Raw genomic sequence first — 22,120 nt, forward strand, 5'->3', positions numbered from 1 at the left:
TATATATATATACTATAAAATATTACTGAAGGACATAAAATAAGATCGGAACAAATGGAAAATATGCAGTGTTCTCATATAATAGAAAGGTCAACTCTCCTCATACTAATTTCTGAATTTTAAATGATTTCCAATTAGAATTCTAACAGAGATTTTAGGGGAATTGGATAAAATTACCTTAAAGTCCATATGAAAGACTAGATGACTGAGGATATTATAAAAAAGAAGAAGAAGAAACAGGTAGGAAGGGTGTGAAAAGGAAGATTATTGAAGAGAACCTGCCTTCTGAGAATATACTATAAAGTTCCCATAAGCAAATAAATTAAAGATTTGAAACCAATTAAATATGATTAGTATAAAAATAAATGAAGAGATTACTGAAACAAGCCAGAGTGTAAAGGTATAGTTTTCACCATACATGATCTTTTAAAGTTTATGATGAAAATGGGGTCACCTTCAGTGTGGAAAAGTTTATTTAACAAATAGTGGTGGCTCAACTGTTTATCCATACAGAACAAAATGAAGTTCATGCTTTATCTTACAAAATATACAAAATAAATTTTAGATGGATTAAAGCCCTTAAAACAAAAACAAAACAAAACAAAACAAAAAACCTCTTTAATTTGTACAATTTGCAATTCAAGTATGAGAGAGAGTATAACCAAGATAGGAAATTGGTAAATTATATAAAAAATTTTACTTATTTGACTTCAAGAAAAGTAAAACTATTGAATGGCAAATAATATATAATTAAAATCAACAAAGGAATAGATATGCAAAAAATATTTGCAAAGTAGCTAAAAGATGAAAGTTTAGTATATTTCATAAAAAATATAGTTTTCACAAACTGACAAGAAAAAGACAAGCATTCTAGCAAAAGGGAATATGAGCAATTAATTCCACAGTAAAGATTCTCACACTCAATAGTAGATCAAGAATTGTAAGGTTAACAATAAGGTCATTGTTTATACTTCTCAGACTGGCAAAAATGAAAATTGACAATAAATATTTCTACATATGAGTAAGTGGTGAGTAGGGAGACAGGTGTTCATATATTCCTGGTAGAAGTGCAAATTGTTGCAGTGTTTTAGGAAGCAATATGGCAACATCTATTAAAATAAAAAAAAATATTCCATTCTTAGAAATATTTCCCGTAAGTGGGTATAAATATGTATAAGGATGTATATGTATAAGGATGCTAAATGCAATCTGAAGAGGGGCAAGAAGCTGGAAGCAAAGTGAAGACACATTACTAGGAGACTGAATAAGATACCTGCACAAAGGGGAATATTATGCAGCCATTAAAAATAATGAGATTAGATCAGAAAGGCAGTATTTGCACAGGGAGCTAGCTCAGAGGGCAGGAATGCATAGGAAAGAAGAACACAGGGAAAACATAACCACAGGGAGGAAGTGAGAAGGGAGCTTTTACATTTTGGGGATTGCAAGCAATGTCATGAAACAAAAATGTGTATGAACTGTTGTATGGAAAATGAATTTTCTCTGTAAACTTTCACCTATATCATAATTATTTTTTTTAAAAATGAGAATGCCAGTGACCTAGCAATATTTCAGGAGGCATTGTTGAATAAGAAAATTAATTTGCTGAGAAGAATGTATAATATATTTTATAAAATAATGACAACTTCTCCCTATATGACAGTATATATGTTTGCCTATATGACCATAGAGGAGCTCTGGTGGCCCAAGAATTAAGCACTCAGTGCCAACTAATGGTTTTCAGTTCGTATCCACCCAGCTGCTCCACAGACCCAAGACCTAACAATCTGTTCCTGTAATGATTACAGCTTAGAAAACCCAACAGGCAGTTCTACTCTGCAACATGGGGTCACTGTGAGTCAAAATCAACTTGACGGTACCTAACAGCAACAGCAACAACATATGACCATAGAAAAATTCCAGAGTTACACCTCAAATTGTTAAGATGGGTTGAGGGCAGGGTGTGTGTGAGAGTGTTGACCCAAGCAGTAAGGATGGGAAAGAGATTGTATTATCCTCTCCAATGTATATAATTATGTATATAATTCCATATATATATAAATTGTTTGTTTGCATAAAGAAATTTTAAAAAAATCAGTATCTCCTGACTTATAGGGATACTCATGATATAGCATTAAGGAGCTCTAGTGGTGTAATGAGTCGGGTCCAACTCGACGGCACATAACAACAACAACAACAACAGTGGTGTAGTGCCTAACGCATTTGACTACTAACCAGAAAGTTGGTGGTTCAAACCTCCCAGCCAGTCTGCAGAAGGAAGTCTGAGCAATCTACTTCCATAAAGATTTACCGCCTTGGAAACCTAACTCGATGGGTGTGAGTTTGGTTTTGGTTTGATGATACAGCTTTAACTTAAAAAAAAAAAAATTAAAACAAGTTGCAGAGTAAATGATATACTACAATTCTAGTGAAAACAAAACCAAACCTCTGAGTATGTACAAATGCTTGCATGTATTTGAAGGAGTCATATTAATCAGGTTGTGTTCTGCACCCTGCATCCTAGCTCACTGGAGTAGGGTAGGTGGTGGATGCAGTGAGACGATTAGTGTTCTCTTTATACACCTTTGTATTCTTTTGTGTGTTGCTTTTTTGCTTTTGTAAAACATCTTAAAAATGAGAATTTTTTTGAAAACCACACAAACAAAAACCAAAAACACACTACAGTTTCTGCCTCCAAAGAGCTCACAGTCTCCTAAGACTGTCTTCCCATACTTGAGGTATTTAAGTTGTTCTTTGTGGCCTTCAGGTAAGAAACCAACCAGTCATATGCCTGGTGCTAGCTTGGGAGGCAAGTGTTGGACCAGATCAGTGTTTTCCCCAAATTCTCTGAAGATCAGAAATAGCCAGGACACTGGGTAAAAACAAAAAATTTCTAGGATCCATCTGTGAGCCACTGAATTAGAAGCTCAGGGAAAGGGTCTGAGAAACAGTACTTTTTTAAGTGTCCAGGTGCTTTATATGGTTGGGGAAGGCTGGGAAACACTGGCCTACATTCCTGCTACTCATGGCGTGGTCTGTGGTGTAGTCTATCAATGGGGACCTGCATCACCTGAGAGCTTGTTAGAAATGCAGGATCTCAGGCCCACCCCAGACTCACCAAGTCAGAAACTGCATTTAACAAGCTCCCTGGAGATTCTTGTGCAAGTCGTTTGAGAAGCACTGCGCTGGATGACCCTTACAGTCACTCCCAATTCTGACATTACTGTTATTCTATGATTTGGACTTACTTGGCATGAAGATAGCTCTCAGCAGTTCCCTCTGTTTGTCTCACAAGCTCAGGATGCCTCCCCCTGGCACCCTGTTCCCCAGGGTTTGGCATCAGCACCAGGGAATGATGGTGCCATTCAATGAGACAGGAATCAGAGCACACAGGAAAGAGCAGGTTTCAGGGGCATCAGAGGTTCAGTTTTGGGCATCCTCAGTTCGTGAGACAGCCAAGAGGAGCTGATGAGTGGGAACTGAGTATGTGGAGTGAGGGTCAGGAGAAAGGCCCACATTGGAGCTATACATGGGAATGGTCATCCTAGACAGGTAGTGAATAAGGCCATAGGAGTGGGTGGGATTACTTAAAGAGAGAGAGAGAACAGAATGACAGGGAAGAGGCTTGGACCCCGAGGAGGGCCAGCCTTGAATGGTACAGGAGAGGGAAAGGAGCAGAGAGAGGAAGCTCAGTAAAGCACTAAAACTGAAGGGCCAGTGGGTCATAGAAGAGCCCTTGGGTGGCACAAGTGATTAACCCCCTGGGTTAGTTGTGTTGACACAACTCACCCAGAGGTGCCTCCAAAGAAAAACCTGGTGATCTGCTTCCCAAAGAAAACCTTATGGAGCACAGTTCTACTCTGACTGTGAGGTCTCATGAGTTGAAACCAGCTTACGGCAGCTGGTAATGAGAAGCAGAGATCATAATTTATGCTACAGTGAGGTACTCAGAGGAGAGACAGGAAGGCTCTGGTGAAAATGAGTGGGCCTGGATAGATAAATAAGAAGCCCCAGTGGTACAGTAGTTAAGCATTTGGCTGTTAACTGGAAGATTGGCACTTTGAACCCACCAGCTACTCCATGGGATAAAGATGTGGCAGTCTGCTTCCAGAGAGATTACAGCCTTGGAAACCCTCTGGGGCAGTTCTACATTGTCCTGCAAGATTGATAACATCACTATAAGGTTGGGTTTGGTTCAGGTTTTGGATAGATAAACAGGATTCAATTATATAGGGAGGAGGGAATTCTGGAGGAGAGAGGAAGAGAGGGAAGTGTAAGAAAAAGCAGAAATGAGAAGGAAGGAGGTGTGTCAAGGGCTACTAATCATGACAGATCATTGGCATTTGAGTAGAAGTGTGTAGCAGGGAGATGATGACTTTTGAGATTGAAAGTCTTGACTCTCTTTAGTTTTCCCCTTGGTTGGTTGATTTCTCTTCCGTCTTTTCTCTAATCCAGGCTCTGTGGGAGAGCTGACATGGCACCGGGCAGCTTTGTTCCTTGCTTTACCACCCCAGAGGTATGTAACTGCAGTCAAAGCTTGTACAGTCTTTGCGTTACTCAAGGTGAATATGGAGGACAGTTAGCTTTGCCATGTGGGAGAGTGCATTGATTTTAATGTAGAGCGGAGTGCTTTTTTCTCACCTACGTCATCTACCTCAAAGAGCCCAGCTGCGGTATAATCGGCACTCCATTTCTTTCCTTGCTTTCTCTTACAAGTAACAGCGCAGATAGGCTTTTGCCTGAAAGGCAAGATGCCAGTGTGATCTTTCCTGAGTGGGCTCATAATGCAGATTCTTTGGAGAGAGGTGTGTATAATCAGTGTAGGAGCCAGCATTTTGCATGTGCAATGAACAGATGTGGCTGCATTATTCAGTTTCCCTATTTGACTTTGCTATGGAAATATACTTCAGAAAATGTGATGTCAATGAACACATTTTCCCAAGTGCAAATAATCCACTAACAACAGAATTGGCAACCAGATTTGGACACATCGAGGGGAGTTTCAAATGTTCCAATTAATCGTTTGTCATGTTGGTGGCTCATTGAATTCTCTGCCCAAAGTGTTATGACGTACCGTGTCACTTCTAGTTTTCTTACTACAGATGAAATAACTACTGGTTATATTTTCTGTGAAATTATATTTATATTGAAGTGCATTTACATGGTCTTAGAAAAACGTTTGTTTTTAATTCTGCCCTTTGTTTTATTGTTTTTTTTTTTCATATCATGAAGTGTGACGTTCATATTCAACCGTGCATGAAGTATACACGTACAGTTTAAAGAATGGCTATAAAAGTGAAAACTAGTGTAACCACCACCCAGAGCAAAAAGTAGACTATTGCTGGTACCTGGCACTTGGTCTGCCCTTCCTCCTTCTTCAAGTTACCGTGAGTCTTACTTCTGTGGTAATGATTTTATTGCTTTTCTCTATATAGTTTTCCTAAAATCAAACTCTTTTCCATTGAATTGATTCTGATCCATAGCAGCCCTATAGGACAGAGTAGAACTGCCCCAGAAGTTTTCCAAGGCTGTAATCTTTATGGAAGCAGACTACTGTGTGTTTCTCCCACAGAGCAGCTAGTGAGTTTGAACTGTTGACCTTTCAGTAAGCAGCTGAGCACTTTGACCACTGTGCCACCAGGGCTCTTCTTTATAGATTTACCACCTATTTATCCTTCCTGACAATACAGTTTAATTTTACATGTTTTATACTTTGTTTTGTGCGTCTTTCTGCAAGTGCATGGACCAGTGAGTAAAATGCCTCCTAAAAGTTTGCACCCTAGATACCTCACTGTCTCCCTCTCATTCCAGGCCTGTTCTTGTGCATGTAGCTTTGGTTCCCTTTTCACTGCAGTACAACATTCCATTATGAAGCTTATACCTCAGTTCATGTATATATTCCATCTATGGTTGTTTGGACAATTTCTGGTTTTGACTATTTCAAAGCTGAGATGAATATTCTGGTACATATATCCTAGTGTACATGTGCACATGTTCTCTAAGATTTATAGCAAGGAGTGTTCTCCTTTTAAAAAGTAGTATGTTAAATTCTTTCTAGATAGCTAATCATAAAACATGCTAATCCAATGCCAATCTGAATGTAGTGTTATTGTTATAGTGTTTTAGACATAATGTAAAGAATCGTTCACTTTAATATTTATCCATCTACACACACACACATGCACACTTAACCTAAAAGTGAGCCATGTATTTCTGCAGGTAAGATTAGCATTCATGGCAGGGTGCTTCATTTTGAAGTATCGACCCAGCTGGTGTTTCTGTCCCAGTCCCCAAGCCCTTTAGTTTTAGATACCTTTCAAAAGGAAATGAAATGAATCATGCAAGATAGTGTTGAGCTGATTTGGTCAGAGGCAGAAATCTCCTCAGGACTTTTGTTTGCATGAGCCCTGATTTCCCCTGCTCCAGTGAAGAGAATTGTGAATTGTGAGCTGTGTGTAGCTGAGCCTGTGTGAATGTCAGGTTAGGCTGTGTACTGTGCTGAGCTTGGTCCTGCTCTCTGAACTACCTATGACTATCCAAGTGATCACCACATCTAGTTGCTGCTTCTATCATGTGCTCTGTGATGGAATGTGCTGGTCAAAACATCATTATTTCATTTACTCAAAAGAGATTTGATATCTCTTTGAGATATCCCAGCTTTTCCATTAGCTTCTTTTCTTTTTTTTTTTTAAATTATTTTACAATTGTGGTTTGGGTGAAAGTTTACAGAGGAAATTTGTTTTCCATTCAGCATTTTATACACATTTTGTTTCTTGACGTTGGTTGTAATCCCCTCAAGGTAATAGCACTCTTCCCATTTCCTCCCAGGGTTCCCTGTTTCCATTCATCCTGATTTCCCACGCCTTTCTGCCTTCTGAGCTTTGTTTTTGGTCAAATGCTGCCATTTTGGTCTCATATGGTTGATTGTATCAAGAAGTACATTCCTCCCTGGTGTTATTATTCACTTTATAGGCCTGACTATTGTTTGGCTGGAAGTTAATCCCCACGGGGGTGGATTCAGTTCCAGGCTTAAAGTATGTCTAAGGGCCATGGTCTTGGCCTTTTTCCTCAAGTCCTTATTAGACCAGTCAGTCTGGTCTTTTTCATGATTTTGAATTTTGTTCTACATTTTTTTCTCCCTATCTGTCTAGAACCTTCTACTGTGATCCCAATCAGGATGGTTGGTAGTGGTATTCAAAGCACCATCTAGTTCTCTTGGTCTCTGGATAGTGGAGGCTATGGTTCATGTGGTTAATTAATCCTTTGGACTAATTCTTTCCTTGAGTTTATTTTCTTCACTCTTCTTTGCTCTGGATGAGGAGAGACCAAGAGATGCATCTTAGATATAGCCACTCACAAGCTTTGAAGACCTCAAAGCTTTTGTTCTACATCAAGATAGGATGTAGAACATTGTCTTTGTGGACTATGTTTTGCCAATTGACCTAGATGTCCTCTGACTTTGTGGTCCTAGAGCCCCAGGCCCAGTGACTCATTCCCACAGGGTCTTTATTTATGGCCAAGAAGTTTTCAGAACTTTGCCTTCTGTACGCTCTATAATATCCTTGGATATACTTGTAGCACATGCAAATACATACAGAGAAATATCCTCTGCCAAACTTATGTATACTTGTGGGTATACTCCCATTCACCTTCCCACATCTGCTCAGCTTGCATGTCTACCTGTGTATCTACTCATGGATATTGTTTGTTATTACGATTATTGCAGAATTTATATATGTAACAGATTTACCTTTGTTATCTTTACTCTTGTGCTCCTCCAAGTGTTTTCCTTTGCCACTGGTCATATTGTGTTGCCCTCCCCCTCCATTAGCTTTTATTGCAAGCATTAGTAAAAGAGGAAAATTATATTTATGTAACCAAAAAACCAAAAATCAAACTTACTGCCATCAAGTTGGCTCCGACTCATAGCGACCCTTCCTTGGGTTTCCAAGGTGGTGTCTCTATGGAAGTAGATTGTCCAGTCTTCCTTCTGAGAAGTGGCTGGTGGGTTTGAACTGCCAGCCTTCTGGTTAGCAGTCAAATGCCTTAGGCACTATGCCACCAGAACTCCCATTTATATAACAGATAATTCAATTATTAAGATGACCAACTGTCCACCTTTCTTCATTATCATTAGTAGTGGTTCAGCTAAAGAACTCTTATTTGTATGGCGGTAACTATTAGGTTAATTAGACGTTTTCTTCTTTTGGTGAGTTGTATAGCCTTAAAGGTGTACGTTGGAACATACCATTAGTGATTAATCAGAATTTCCCTTTTTTGAAATGCCAGTTACATAATAAAGAAGTGCCTTTCCAGCATGGCTCAAAAAGTGCTCAGAATTAACTAGCTGGAAAATGTGGAAAATTTGACTTAATTGTAAAAGACATTTTACATTAGAACAATGGATCTAAAATGGCTTACATCTGTACTAATTTGCATATATTACCATTCAACCAGAGGTAATATTGGAATTTTTTAATATTTGAAAATAGTTGTTTAATTTTAAAAGCTCAGGTTACAATAGTGAAACATATCTCGTTTACTTTCAAACATTATTTAAACTTTATGCAAAATTCTTTATATACCTTTTCTGGGGGTTTGTTGCCCTCCAGATGAGGAATAAGATTCATTTATTCTTTACACTGGATCTTCATGAAAGCTTATCTGATCTTTTGCTTCAATTTTTTGGAGTTTACTTCACATCTCACAAAAATTTTCTCCTGGATTGGGTGAAGTTGTAGATCCTCCATGTTTTCTGAGCAAAATGTCATTCTGAATAGAAAACATAAAGCAAACACAGCATTAAATTTTAAATGGAGCTCACTGAAGTGTTTCATCCTTTGTCAAATACTTAATTTAAATAAGGCATGCAATGTTGTTTCTTTAATTAGATTCTGATGTTCACAAATATTTTCGTAACATCAGAGAAAAACAATACCCAAGTGAGGTAAAGCAAATGTGTAAGGCTTCCTGGGTCCTTGCACTGGGGTGGTTTCAACTCTGTAAGAACTGAAGGTCCTAGTGGCAGCCCCCATTTGTTCTCCCTTATAACCAAACATCAAAGATTGGAGGGTTAACTGTGGATTTTTTCACTAGATCACCCTGATTCCAGGGCAAACGTGATCAGTTCCTTCAACTACTCAAGACTGAACTCCTCAGCCTTCCTTCTTTGGACATGCTCCAGTTTGTCAAGGCTGTTCTTAAAGCTCTGTGGGCAACTGCCATCAGTCCCTGCCTGGCTCAGCACTGGAAGCCTTGCTCCTTCCCCTTATAGGTGCAGACACTGTCTAGCCATAGAGGATACCCACTATGAGCTTTGGGTCTCTCAACTGTTAGATTTCTTTGACCATTAGTGTGTCTTGAGATACCATTTTATGTTACTAATTCCAACTGCATCTGATAAAAAAAGTCACAGAGAATTCTAATTTTTGACTTTCTTTTTTTTCCCCTTTCTTCCTTTTATTGGACCTAAGGCCAAATTTTTACTAAGCTAAAAATTTGTTATGAGTAATATGTGAATATGATAACTGTAGAAATTGAGCATCTTTTCATTATGTTTAGCCAATCACTTTTTATATCTTGCTATAGGGTCAGTATTTTTGTCCTTTCTCTTTACCCTCACAAGAGATGGCTTTTTTGGGGACGAGAACCACCTCACACTGAATTCTTACCAAGGAGGCACAGAATGTGTTAGTCTTTTCTTTTCTTTTCTTTCTTTCTTTCTTTCACTTCTTGCAGTTTGCAGAGGGATTAAGACTATAGGGTTTAGTATTCATATCCTGGCTTTGGGATTTTTGTTTGTAGAAAGTATTAAAAAACTGGTAATGTCATTCTCACTTACGCTAGAGACACTGAGTCTCAGAGAGGTGAAGTGATTGTCTAAGGCCACTTAGATGGTAAGCAGTAGAGCCAAAATTTGAGTTTAAAACTGACTGCTGAAGTCTGTCTGATTCTATCTGCCATACTGCAATGATCAGTGCCTAATTCCCTGGGAATGCCTGCCAGCCTACCCAAAGCCTTGCACATCCTAATTGGAACAGCCCTGGCAGAACCAACCTGAGCTGATATCCTTCTTTTCAGACTCCCTAGACTTCAGGGCTAGCTAATAAAAGTGCGGTTCATGGACAGCAGCATCAGCATTGCCTGGGAGCTTCCTAGAGATGCAGTATCTCAGGCCCCACCTAGAATCCTGAAGCAGAACCTGCATTTTAACTTGATGTCCAGGTAAACCACATGCACATTAAATTTTGAGAAGCACTGGGATGAAGCACCCATTAGTAATATTGATGCATTTATTTTCCTCATTAGGTTCTGAACTTTTGTTACACCAAAAGCTACAACTTGGATTTGTTTGGTATGCCTCAGTGGTACCTGGTATTGTGTAGACACACAGGAAGGGCTTGGTATTTAATGCTTGAAAAACTATATGCCCTTCATTGCTCCCCCTTTCAACATATACCTCCTACAGCACTAAGAAGGGTTTGATGGGCATATATGTTAATGTCTAGCACAGCAACTCTGCTAGATTAGACTAAGAGACATCAGATTATTGGGGGGTAAAGACTAATGGATAGAGCCCTGGTGGCACAATAGTTTAGTGCTCAGTTGCTAAATGAAATGTTGGCATTTTGAACTCACTCAGTGGCTCTGTGGGAGGAAGTCCTGGTGATCTGCTCCAGTAAAGATTTTAGCCTGGGAAACCTTATGGTGGCAGTTTTTCTCTGTCATGTGGGGTTGCTATGAGTTGGAATAGACAACTTGTGGACATCTAACAACAACAACAAGACTGATGAAGGGAAGGACCTCTTTGGGAAACAATACATGGGCCACGATGGATGGGCAATAAGTTGGGTAAACCTGAGTCAGATCTGGGCTCATACAATTATTAACAAGGTCCCCAAGATGTGTAACATCCATGACCTTCAGATTCCTAATCTGCACCACTCATTCTACCCATTTCAGAGGGGTATATAGAAGATTAAATGAGATTGATGGGCATAGGACACCCAGTCCAATGCCTGCTGTGCAGTGGGAGCTCTATAAACACCAGTACCTTTTCCTCTTCCTTCCTCAGAACCATGTGGGCAGGCACTGATGTGGAAGGGAGCATGTTTCATATGACTCTTTTGGTCAAGTTCTGTAGCATGGTCATGGTGTGTTACTCTCCAGTTGAGAAAATGCAGGGCAGAGCAGTGCTAAGCAGTAGCACTGTTCTAAAGGACCAAACAACCATGCAAAAATGGGTAAATATATAAGAGGAGAGAAGCAGTTTAATTTTCTCAAATTGATCATGTGGAGAAATCTGTTGGCAGACTACAGAGTATGTTCTTAGTAAATTGCCAGGACTGTGTATCCCAGGGAGATAAAATCTTAGAGTGTGATTGTATGTGGGACTCAGGGGGCATAAATCTGCCACGGACGGGCTCCTGGCAGTGAAGTCTAAGCATGAGGGAGGCATGCAGTTTAGAGATTAGAGGCTTGCTGTTTCCCACATCTACTGAGGACACGCCAACGAGAGAAATGGGCTTCCCAACAAAGGAGATGTGAGAGGACAGACAAGTTTCCTGGATACAGAAGGAGGAGATAGTAAAGGGTCTTGGGAAGGACAGAATCCTTTTTTCATGGAGACCTACAGAACTATAGACAAGCATGGTGGCCAGGGTCATCCATTTGCTCTGTCAAGAAAACTGTAGGAGCTGCTAGATCATCTTTTCTTTACTCCATATTCTCCATCCCAGCCCCTTATTGTCCCTGGGGCTTTGGGGCTAGGAGAGATGTTAAATCACACATGGCAATGTTTCTTAAGTGTAGCCTATTGGTCTACATTGGAGTGGTACAGATGCTTAATGTGCTCAGGTGCTAACAAAAAGGTTGGAGGTGTGAGTCCACCCAAAGCTGCCTTGGAAGAAAGAGCTAGAGATCTACTTCTGAAATATCAGCCATTGAAAACCCTCTGGAGCACAGTTCTATTCTGACACACACGGGGTCACCATGAATTAGAATTGACTTAATAGCAACTGATTACTGGAGATTGATCCATATCAGGGTTTCCTGGGGCTGTTATTAAAATGTGTATCCCGGGGCTCCCTCACAGGGAGCAATGAATCAGAATCTCTGTGGTGGGGCCGGGAGTTCTGCATGTTTAATAAGCTTCCCAATGGTTCTGATACACTCTATGATTTGAAAGGCACCCCACAGAGAGAGGTAAATTGAGATTTTGAGATTGTGATCTGTTAAAAATATTTTTCTGTGTAAGCAATGAGAAAGAAATGTCACATCTAAATCGTTGCCACTCAAAATGAGGTCCTTGGAGTAGCCCCTACATTGTCTGGTGATATTTGAGAAGCATTGGGCTGATAAGGTGGTTCTCAAACTCCTGAGGCAGGTAGTCATTAACCACTGGCAGGAGGAAGAGGTTGGCTGGGAATCAGCAGACCTGGGTTCAAATCTTAGTCCTTCTACCTATAGCTGTGTGAACTTGGGCTGGTTTTTTCACCTTTCTGAGTGAGTGTTTATACTATCATTAGGACATAATAACAACCATTTCATAACAACCAATATATATTGTAAGCGTTAAATTGTGAAAGTAGCTGGCCCATGTAAACAATTAATATCTGTTAGGAGGAGGTTGAATCACCAGTCACCTTTGCTGGGTTTCTCCTGCTTTGACTTTGATGATCTTCAGAAGGAGACCTGAGTAGCGGGGCCCTGTGCCCCATGGAATGATGGTTTGGACTGTGTTCCAGACGTTGGCCCATACAGCACTGTTTTCCCACTTGAACTTGATCATGATTAGCTCACCAATATCAAAATCCAACGTGATTAGAAAGGAGTAGGTTTTATTACTAGTAATTCCTTCGCCCCTTGAAGATACAAAGGAAACCAGACACAGTCAGTTTATTTGTAATAGCAAAGTGATGCTTAGGCACATTTAGCATGCAATATGTTTGCCTGAATTACTTGTGATGGTCTTTTTTTTTTCTCCCTGCATTTCCAAAATTGATGTTCAATAGAGATACAAACAGATAGAAGAACAATAGATGTACTAGGGAAAAAAGGGCTTTCCAGACCGATAAAATTGGAAAACCATACTAGTTCCTGTGTTAGCATATTAAAAATTAATTATTAATTAATCTAGTTAACTTTGTTCAGTTCAGGTTGTTTCTTCTTAGCTTCTAGGTAACAAATCAGGAAAGATGTTCCCAAGAAGAGAGTGGGGCTTGAGTAATGGTCTCTCAACAGCTGAATTCCCTGTAGGTTTGATGAACACAGTAGATCCCCATCACATTCTTTTTATCTTCAGTAATGCTTTTTTTCTTCCATACAAATAGAAATTTTAATTAAAAAAGCAAAGCATAGAAAAAATAGGAAACCACATATGTATGGAAAGATGCATCAATATGAAGCAAAACTTAAATGTTGACTCAGGTATAATTATCAGTTTTACTTACTAGACAGCTATACTCACAAGACATTAAAATGTCCCCAAACTGGCAGAGCTACCACATGCCCTTTCAACTACTTAAAACAGTTCTTTGGGAAGGGATTTTCAAGAATGCAGAAGTGATACTGGATTTAGGGTAAGACGATGGTGGATGCTTGGCTCATCCTAGTTCTTCCTGCAGAATCCTTAGGAATTCAGCCTTCCCACTAGATAGTGAGTTTCCTAAGGATAAGTCCTCCCTACCTCTAGTGTGGAGCACCAACAAATTTTTGCCAAATGGCTGAATCAGTGTGATGATCAGAGATCCAAAGCAGGCGATTTTTAGGAAGCTGAGGACTGCTCCTGGAGGGGGTGAAGGGTTAGTGTCACCCTGCAGAAAGAGTTCATGCTGAGAGTCTAGATGTTGGGCATCGACTGGGCCCTTTCTAACCAGTGAACGTGGGGAGCCTCTGGAGTGAGGGGCTGTGAGGCCTCTGCTGGTGTCATGAGCAGGTGTGTAACAGGGTTACTATGGATTTAATTGTGTTCCCCCCAAAATATGTTGGACTCCTAACCCCTATACCTGTGGATGTATCCCATCTTGAAATAGGGCTCTCTTTGTGATGTTCATGAGGCTGTATAAATATAGACTGGGTCTTAAACCTAAATGTCTTTTGAGATATAAAAAGAGCAGATTAGACACAGAAAGAAGCAAGCACAAATGGAGAAAGATAAATGCCACATAGAAGTTGCCAAGAAATAGAGGAACGCCAGGGCTAGAAAAGCTGAGACAAGGATTTCTCCCAGAGTTGACAGAGAGAGAATGCCTTCCTCCCAGAGCTGGTGCCCTGAATTTGGACTTCTAGCCTCCTTAACTGTAAGAAAATAAATTTCTGTTTGTTAAAGCCACGCACTGTGGCTCTGTTCAGCAGCATCAGGTAACTAAGACAAGGCTGAAGGACAGTTGGGGAGGGCTGGCAGTGCCATCTGATGGAGATGAAAAGTTTGTGCTGAGAAATTGTTTTAATTCTCTTAGAATCCGGATTTCTGGGGTCCATGGAGTTGGGGTGACCACACAGGCCATTTGCCCTAGCTTTCCTTTTTAACCTTGGGCCTTGAGGAAGAACTGGTTTCTAAAAAGTCACTTTTGAACCATATGAACCACAGCCTGCATGACCATGAGACCATAAGAACAAGATGGTGCCTGGCTACCACTGTCAACCACTTGGACAAGGACCATTGCAGTAGATCCTGGATAGAGTGCAAGAACAATGTGGAACAAAACTCAAAATCATAAAAAAGACCTGGTTTACTGCTCTGATAGAGCCTGGTGAGACCTCCAAGACTATGGCCTCTAGTTACCCTTCAAGCCTGCAATTAAACTCATTCCTGTGGCTTCCAGCCAAACAATGTAGGGTGAACATTTACACCAGGTAGATATACCCCTTAGAATGATCATGGGAGAACAGAGAGGCAGTATTTACACAGGGAGATAGCTTAGGGGACAGGAATGTATAGGGAAGAAGGACAAGGAAGAAGTAACTACAGGGAGGAGGAGGAAGAGAGCTATTACATTCTGAGGATTGCAGTCAATGTCATAAAACAAAATGTGTATGAACTGCTATATGGAAATTGCTAAATGGAATTTGCTCTGTAAACTTCCACCCAAATCACAATAAAAATTAAAAAAATAATAAAAAAATCACCTTGAATTAAACAATGGTCTAGATAAATCAGTAAGACCACTTTGGCTTGTGCATTGTGTTTTTTTTTGAAGAATTCAGTCAGTTTCAGGGAAACAAACTTCAGAAATCAGACTGGGAGCTATGTTTTAGGATAAATCAGTAATTATTTTAATTGGTCTTCAAGACAATACTGTATGAAATTCTTCCTGACCACAAACTGTTTATCAGTTCTGTTCCACTTCTTTTTCCATGGAAATGCTAATAAGATGTGGTATAAGAATTTTGGAAGTTCTCATCTTCAGAGCATTTATAGTCAAAATGTTATCCTGATTTGCAAATTGTATGTCAAATAACTTCAATCAATTTATATTATTGGTTTAATATGATTTTTCTTTGAACAGTGCCCAGCTGAATGAAACTAGTTTTCTGGGTGGTGGTTTTCGAAACTCACTGGAAAGGTGCTCAGGATCTTCTTGTTGACACCTGACCTTCTCTCACCACTCCTCCCTGCTCAGATCTTTCCCTGCACTGAAGATGTTGGCTGGGCTACCCCTGGCTTCCCTTACTGCTCAGCCCACATTGCATTAGGCCCATCACACACGTAGGCAGTGCTAACATGGTCAGTGGAACTAGGGTGACACTTAGGAGAGACAAAAAGATGTGGGCTTGAGTGAATGTCTCCTCTGATAGGAAGTTTGGGGCAGCCATAAGAGCTGAGAAGAGTAAATTGTGTCTCGCATGCCCTTTGAAAAGTACAAAGTCCATCTAAACCCTGTGAGAAAAATAAGCATATTGTTACTACATGCAGAGGCTCTAACTCATACTCACAGAGTGATAGGAATTTTCTTCATTTCCTCTTTTGTTCCCAGTAGTGACATGGCGAAAGTGGGTTCTACTGGTTTCGCCACTTGGTTGATAAACTGGATCTTGAACTGGTAATGATAAACTAGAGAGAGAGAAAAAAAAATTTAAGCAGTAATTTTTGTTGTTATATATACGTATATATACATACATAATACATATATGGCACTATGCCACCATAGCTCCACATATATATATGAACTCATTCCTGTGGCTTCCAGCCAAACAATAGACAGGCATATAGGGTGAACATTTATACCAGGTAGATACTCTCCTTAGAATGATCATATATATCTCAAAAACCAAACTCATTGCCATTGAGTCGAGTCGACTCCACTCATAGTGACCCCTCCTTGGGTTTCCAAGGCGGTATCACTACAGAAGTAGATTGCCCAACCTTCCTTCTGAGGAGGGGCTTGTTAGAGTCAAATGGTTCAAACCCACCAACCCCTCCTTGGAAGGAAGACTGGGCAATCTACTTCCGTAGAGATACCGCCTTGGAAACCCAAAGAGGGGTTGCTATGAGTTGGATCTCACTCAAAGGTGGTGAGTTTGTTTTTTTGGTTAAATAATGCAGACAGAAAATTTGGATGGATAGATACCAAAATGTTTACATTTTTTTTTCCCCTAGAGGTAGGATTATGAATGCTTTTTATTTTCTTCATTTTGCTTCTCTGTATTTTGTAAATGTCTACAGAGAACTTATACTGTGCATCTAATATAATAAAAATGAGTATTTAACAAAAGAAGGCAGAATAGAAGTAAAGCATTTGTGGTAATCTCATTGAATTCTGGATACAAATCTGTTGGAATATGTCATATAAATGGCAAAGGTCCCTTTTCGTAAACCAAAGGATATGTACTTTTTGGTACTTTTTTTGTAGTAAATAGTTTAGTCAACTTGTTCCAAGTTCTGAAGATGTAACCTCCAAATTCTTGGAATTTCCTGAGTGACTGGAGTGGCTTTGTTTTTCATGATGGGTCCCTCTCTCTATAGTTCTAGCTAACGAGATGACAAAGGATAGGGAATGACCACCAGAAAGACCAATTGTGTGATTAGAGATTCGGAGCTTTGAGCCATGTGGTGTTAGCTGGAGATTGTGTACAGTCACATGGCCGATGATTCAATCAATCATGCCTAAGTAATGAAGCCTCAATAAAAACTCTGAACATTGAGGTCAACTTCCCTGATTGACAATGTTTTGTGTACACTGATGTGCTGGGAGGGTGAGAAATCCCTAGGGACACATTTGCTGTTCTCCTAGACCTCTCCTTGTGCATCTCTCCCTTTGGCTGGTTCTGATTTGTATCCTTTTGTTATAATTAAAATTGCAATTATGAGGACAGCACTTTCTTGAGTTCTGTAAGTCATTTTAGTGAGTGATCAAACCTATAGTGGCAACCCCTGAATTTGGGGTCAGATGGTCAGAAGGGAGGGTGGCCCTGAGACCCCTAAATGTGTAGCAGGTGTCTGAAGTCTGGGGCAGACTTGGCAGTCGAGAGGTTGGTGCCCTTAACCTATGAAGTCTGGCCTAACTCTAAGTAGCTGATATTGGAAATAAGTCATTTGTAGCACCTGACTTGCACTTTCACCTCTGCCTGATGAGGTCAGTTTCAGAGTGGGGTTATCTTCAGCTCAGAATATGCCTTAATGACCACACTTCTATATTTTGGGACAGATCCTGGGAACTAACTCTGTGGAGGTCAACAAGCACATTTCCCAATGGAAATAAGATAATCATAGTCCTAGGACTTGGGCCTAAAAATTTTCAGTCCTAACAAATGTCCAGAATGTCCTGCGGGGTTGACTGGAAGAGAGAACCTTATCTTACTTTCCTTTCTTAAACAAATTCTGTTAATTAATAAAAGTAAATTGCTTACCATGAGACAAATACTGTGTAAATACTTTTCATTGCCTTATCTCATTTTTTATCATAATAATCCTATGAGGTAGGCATTGTTGTTATCATCTCATTTTATAAATAGGAAAACTGGGGCTCAGATAGTTGAGGATACGTGCTCAAGGTCATAGAGAGTTTATGTTACTTACCTCCCTGAACCTGTTGCTAAGGCCCCTAGATGGCCTGTGGCTCAGCCTATCTTGTCCTAGGAACCAGCTGTGGGCTGTTTTTAATATTATCTCACCTTCTTCCAAAATGGCTAATGCTGTTTGAGCTCCTTTCTCTTGCTGTCACTATGTTCTCTAAGAAACTATGTTCCAACTCCAAGATTACAAACAGTTTAAGATGATGTGTCAATTGCATTTGATTGCTCGTGACTGCGTAAGGCTCTGTGTTGATATAAAATCTGAGGGAGTAGTGGGAATCTCTGAATTTGGAGCCAGCTGGTCAGAAGTAAAGGAGCTCTGGTGGCATAGTGATTAAAGCATTTGGCTGCTAACCAAAAGGTCGGTGGTTCAGACTTACCAGCTGCTCCATGGGAGAAAGATGAGGCAGTCGGCTTCTGTAAAGATTTACAGCCTTGGAAATCTTATGGTGCAGTTCTACTCTGTTCTAAAAGATCGGTATGAGTTGAAATTGACTCGATAGCAGTGGGTAGGAGTCAGAAGTGAGGGTGGCCCTAGCATCCCCAAGCTTGTTGCAAGTGCCTAAAGTCTTGGGCAGACTTGGCAGTCTGGAAGATGGGATGATTACAACAATGCCTTACCTCATAGAGTTGTTGTGATGAAAAATGAGATAATGCAATGTAAAGTGTTTACATAGTACCTGCCTCATGGTAAGCAATTTACTTTGATTAATTAAACATAGAATTTATTTAAGGAAATAAAAATAAGGTAAGTTACTCAATTCTAACTTGGAGATCATTCATGTCCAGGCTCTTGGGAAGATTGGTGTCTGCACTGGGCAAACGATAGGGGATTTGTGATATGCTTACTGTGTATTTGCTTTTCCTATTCTAGACAGGAGCTCTGGTAGCATAGTGGCTAAAGCACTTGACTGCTAACCAGAAGGCTTGTGGTTCAAACCCACCAGCCACTCCTCGGAAGGAAGGTTGGGCAATCCTACTTCCGTAGTGATACTGCCTCGGAAACCCAAGGAGGGGTCGCTATGAGTTGGGGCCGACTCGATGGCACATAACAACAACAACAACAACATTCTAGACAAAAGAAGCTATGGTGATGCAGTGCCTAAGGCATTTGACTGCTAACCAGAAGGTTGGTTATTCAAACCCACCAGCTGCTCCATGGATGGAAGATGGGGCAATCTACTTCCATAAAGATTTACTGCCTTGAAACCCAATGGGGGTTGTTATGGGTCAGAATTGACTTGATGACAGTGGGTTTTATTTTATTTTAGATAATGGTTAATGCACTAATCCTGATACAGTGCCTTGCATATAAACCCATCACCTTTGAGTAGATTTGGACTAATGGCAACCCCACATGATACAGAGTAGAACAACTCCATAAGGCTTTCTTGGCTGTAATGAAAGCAGATTGCTGCTTTGTGGGTTTGAATTGCCAACCTTCTGGTTAGTAGTTGATTGCAAATTGCTTGTGCCACCCAGGGACCTCACCTTGCATATGTAAAACAAACCCAACCCATTGCTGTCGAGTTGATCCAATTTATAGAAACCTTATAGGACACAGCAGAACTGCCCTATAGAGTTTCCAAAGCTGTCAACCTTTATGGAAGCAGACTGCCACATCTTTCTCCCATGGAGCAGCTGGTGGGTTTGAACTACTGACCTTCCAGTTAGTAGTTGAGTGCTTAACCACTGCACCACCAGGGCTCTTTTACCTTGCATAATAAAATTTTGTGGGATGAACAATTTGTTTGGGGCTAATATATCAGAATGTCTTATTAACATCTAAGAAGATGAAAACCATTTCTGAGAATTCAAAGACCTCAGTTTCAAGCTTTGTCGTAGGAGAGTTCCTATTAGAAACCATAGATAATGGTAACTAGCTACTGGACCATCCACCTGTGTGTGTAGCACGTGGAAATTCATCATTTTCATGAATCAATCTACTAACTCCCAAGCTGTGCCATTTCCACTGGAGGTTGGTAGCTATACAACAAATCTAGCAGCAGCTGTTGCTAATGATGTGTTGCCAACACACCAGCTGCAGTGTCTTGGTGTGGCTCTGTTGCTGAGTTTCTGGATTATTTACACAACCCTGCCCTTTGGCATAAATCAACCTCCCCATTTGTTTTTTGTACTGGATTTGCTTATGTATCTGGGGATGATATTGCTTGGGTTTACTTAAGAGGTCCTCTTTGAAGCACCAAATGGTTGTGTTTATGTTCAGAACAATAACCAAATTCTAACAGCTGATTTGCAGGCCAAGTGCTTTTTGCTTTAGGTGAGAGCTAGCTCAGGGATCATCTGGCACTGGGTGTGTTGCCCTGTACATGTAAGTAACAAGCTTGGAATAAAGCCCCAAGATTGTGAGACTGTGGGTGGGAAATAGAGAAGGGCTATGGTCCCAAGCCCCAGGAAGGGTCCCTAAGCTTTCGTGTCACAGCAATAGAGACAGGGATTCTGGCTTTTTATTCCAGAAGTCTCTGGAGAGGCCTTACACTGTTTAGGGTCTGTCAAGGAACTCTGTAGCAAGTAGTGTTACAGGTTGTACTGAGGCAAAAAGAAAAGGCTCTTTCAAAGACATGGGCCATAAGGTCTTAGAGTGGGAAGGAAGGGTGAAGAGGACAAGACGAGGAAGGAGGACTGGCTTGGGATTACCCTCCTAACAAGGTGGCAGTGCATCTTCCAAGTACTCAAGGAACACTCACAGCAGTTTCAGTTCAGTTCAATAGGCAATAATGGGAAGTCTACCATGTGTCTAGCCTAGTGCTGCTGGAGATAGATGAGTGAAAGTGTAATTGGTAATATAAACCAAACTCACTGTCATTGAGTTGATTTGACTCATAGTGACCCCTCCTTGGGTTTCTGAGGTGGTATCTCCACAGAAGTAGATTGCCCAGTCTTCCTTCCGGGGAGTGGCTGGTGGGTTTGAACCACGAGCCTTCTGGTCAGCAGTCAAATGCCTTAGGCACTATGCCACCAGAGCTCCCTTATTATTGATAAGCATGAGTAATAATAATGGCTAATATTGATTGTGTGTTTACCACATGCCAGGTGCTTCACATCTATTATCTTATGTAATCCTCACAGCAACCTCATAACTATTATTATCTTGTTTTACAGAAGAGGATATGGATGCACAGAGAGGTTAAGTGACTTTTCTAGGATCACATAGCATAGCTGGCATGAATGCCCAAGTAATCTGGCTCCAGAACCCAAACTCTTAAATATTTGGGACCAATTACTTTATGTACTCTGAGCAAAAAGTTGAAATGTGGAAAATGACCTTGTAACAGAATTTACTAAATAAATAAATAAATACACAAACCAAAAACACCCTAACTAATGACAGGAATAATAATGACAATTATGATAACTACTCTTTAGCTCTTTACTATGTCCCAGACACTAATCTTGTCATATAATCACCTCATTTATGTTTACAACTTTACATGGTGACTAGTATTTCTCTTGCGTTGTTTTACAAATGAAGAAATTGAGACTCAGAAAAGTTAACTTGTCCAGTGTCTTGCAGCTCATAATTGGTGAAGCTGCAATTAGAAGTTAGTGTGCTGATTCTGAGTTCATATTTCCAACCATGTGGTATACTCTTATGAAGCCATGAAAAGATTTTTTGGAAATATTCCAATGGTTATAAATGAAGTGTGTGTGTGTGTGTGTGTGTGTGTGTGTAAACCCAACCAGAATACAAAATTGTATATCTAGCATGAGACAAACTCTCTAACAGTATGCACAGAAGTAGGGGAATTTATAAAACCATCAACGGTGTTTATCTCTGGTGAAGAGAGAGAGGATCGTTTTAATTCTCTTCTTTATATTTTTCTCCAAGTTCCATATCTTCTAATAAGCATTATTCTAATTAGAATCCAATTGGAAAACAATAAAGGTCTTAAAAGTAAAATAGAGGAGTTCCGGCAAGATGGCGGACTAGGCAGAAAGACTGCACAGACCCTCTTCAACAAAGAAAAGGGAAAACAATTAACACAGACACAGAAGATAATCTTGGACCCATGAGCCTTGAAGGGAAGGATATAGAAGTGGACTAAACCCCAACTAGCAGAAGAATTTGTGTGAAAATACCAAA

At 40.2% G+C, this 22,120-nt stretch overlaps 1 protein-coding gene across 1 annotated transcript in view; it reads right to left on the minus strand.

Annotated features, from left to right (window-relative positions):
* Positions 1 to 8,660: 8,660 nt before the first annotated feature.
* LIPC (lipase C, hepatic type) overlaps positions 8,661 to 22,120 on the minus strand; it is a 63,523-nt gene continuing 50,063 nt past the window's right edge. The window contains exons 7-9 of the mRNA XM_007958457.2: positions 15,937 to 16,054; positions 12,645 to 12,863; positions 8,661 to 8,772 (exon numbers count right to left, since the gene is read on the minus strand). Of these exons, the coding sequence (XP_007956648.2) occupies positions 8,661 to 8,772; positions 12,645 to 12,863; positions 15,937 to 16,054 (449 nt within the window). The remainder of the gene's footprint in view (positions 8,773 to 12,644; positions 12,864 to 15,936; positions 16,055 to 22,120) is intronic.

The sequence above is a fragment of the Orycteropus afer genome, unplaced genomic scaffold (assembly GCF_000298275.1).
Source record: "Orycteropus afer afer isolate SDZICR_OR568_19922 unplaced genomic scaffold, OryAfe1.0 scaffold00015, whole genome shotgun sequence".
In the NCBI taxonomy this organism is placed as follows: Eukaryota; Metazoa; Chordata; class Mammalia; order Tubulidentata; family Orycteropodidae; genus Orycteropus; species Orycteropus afer.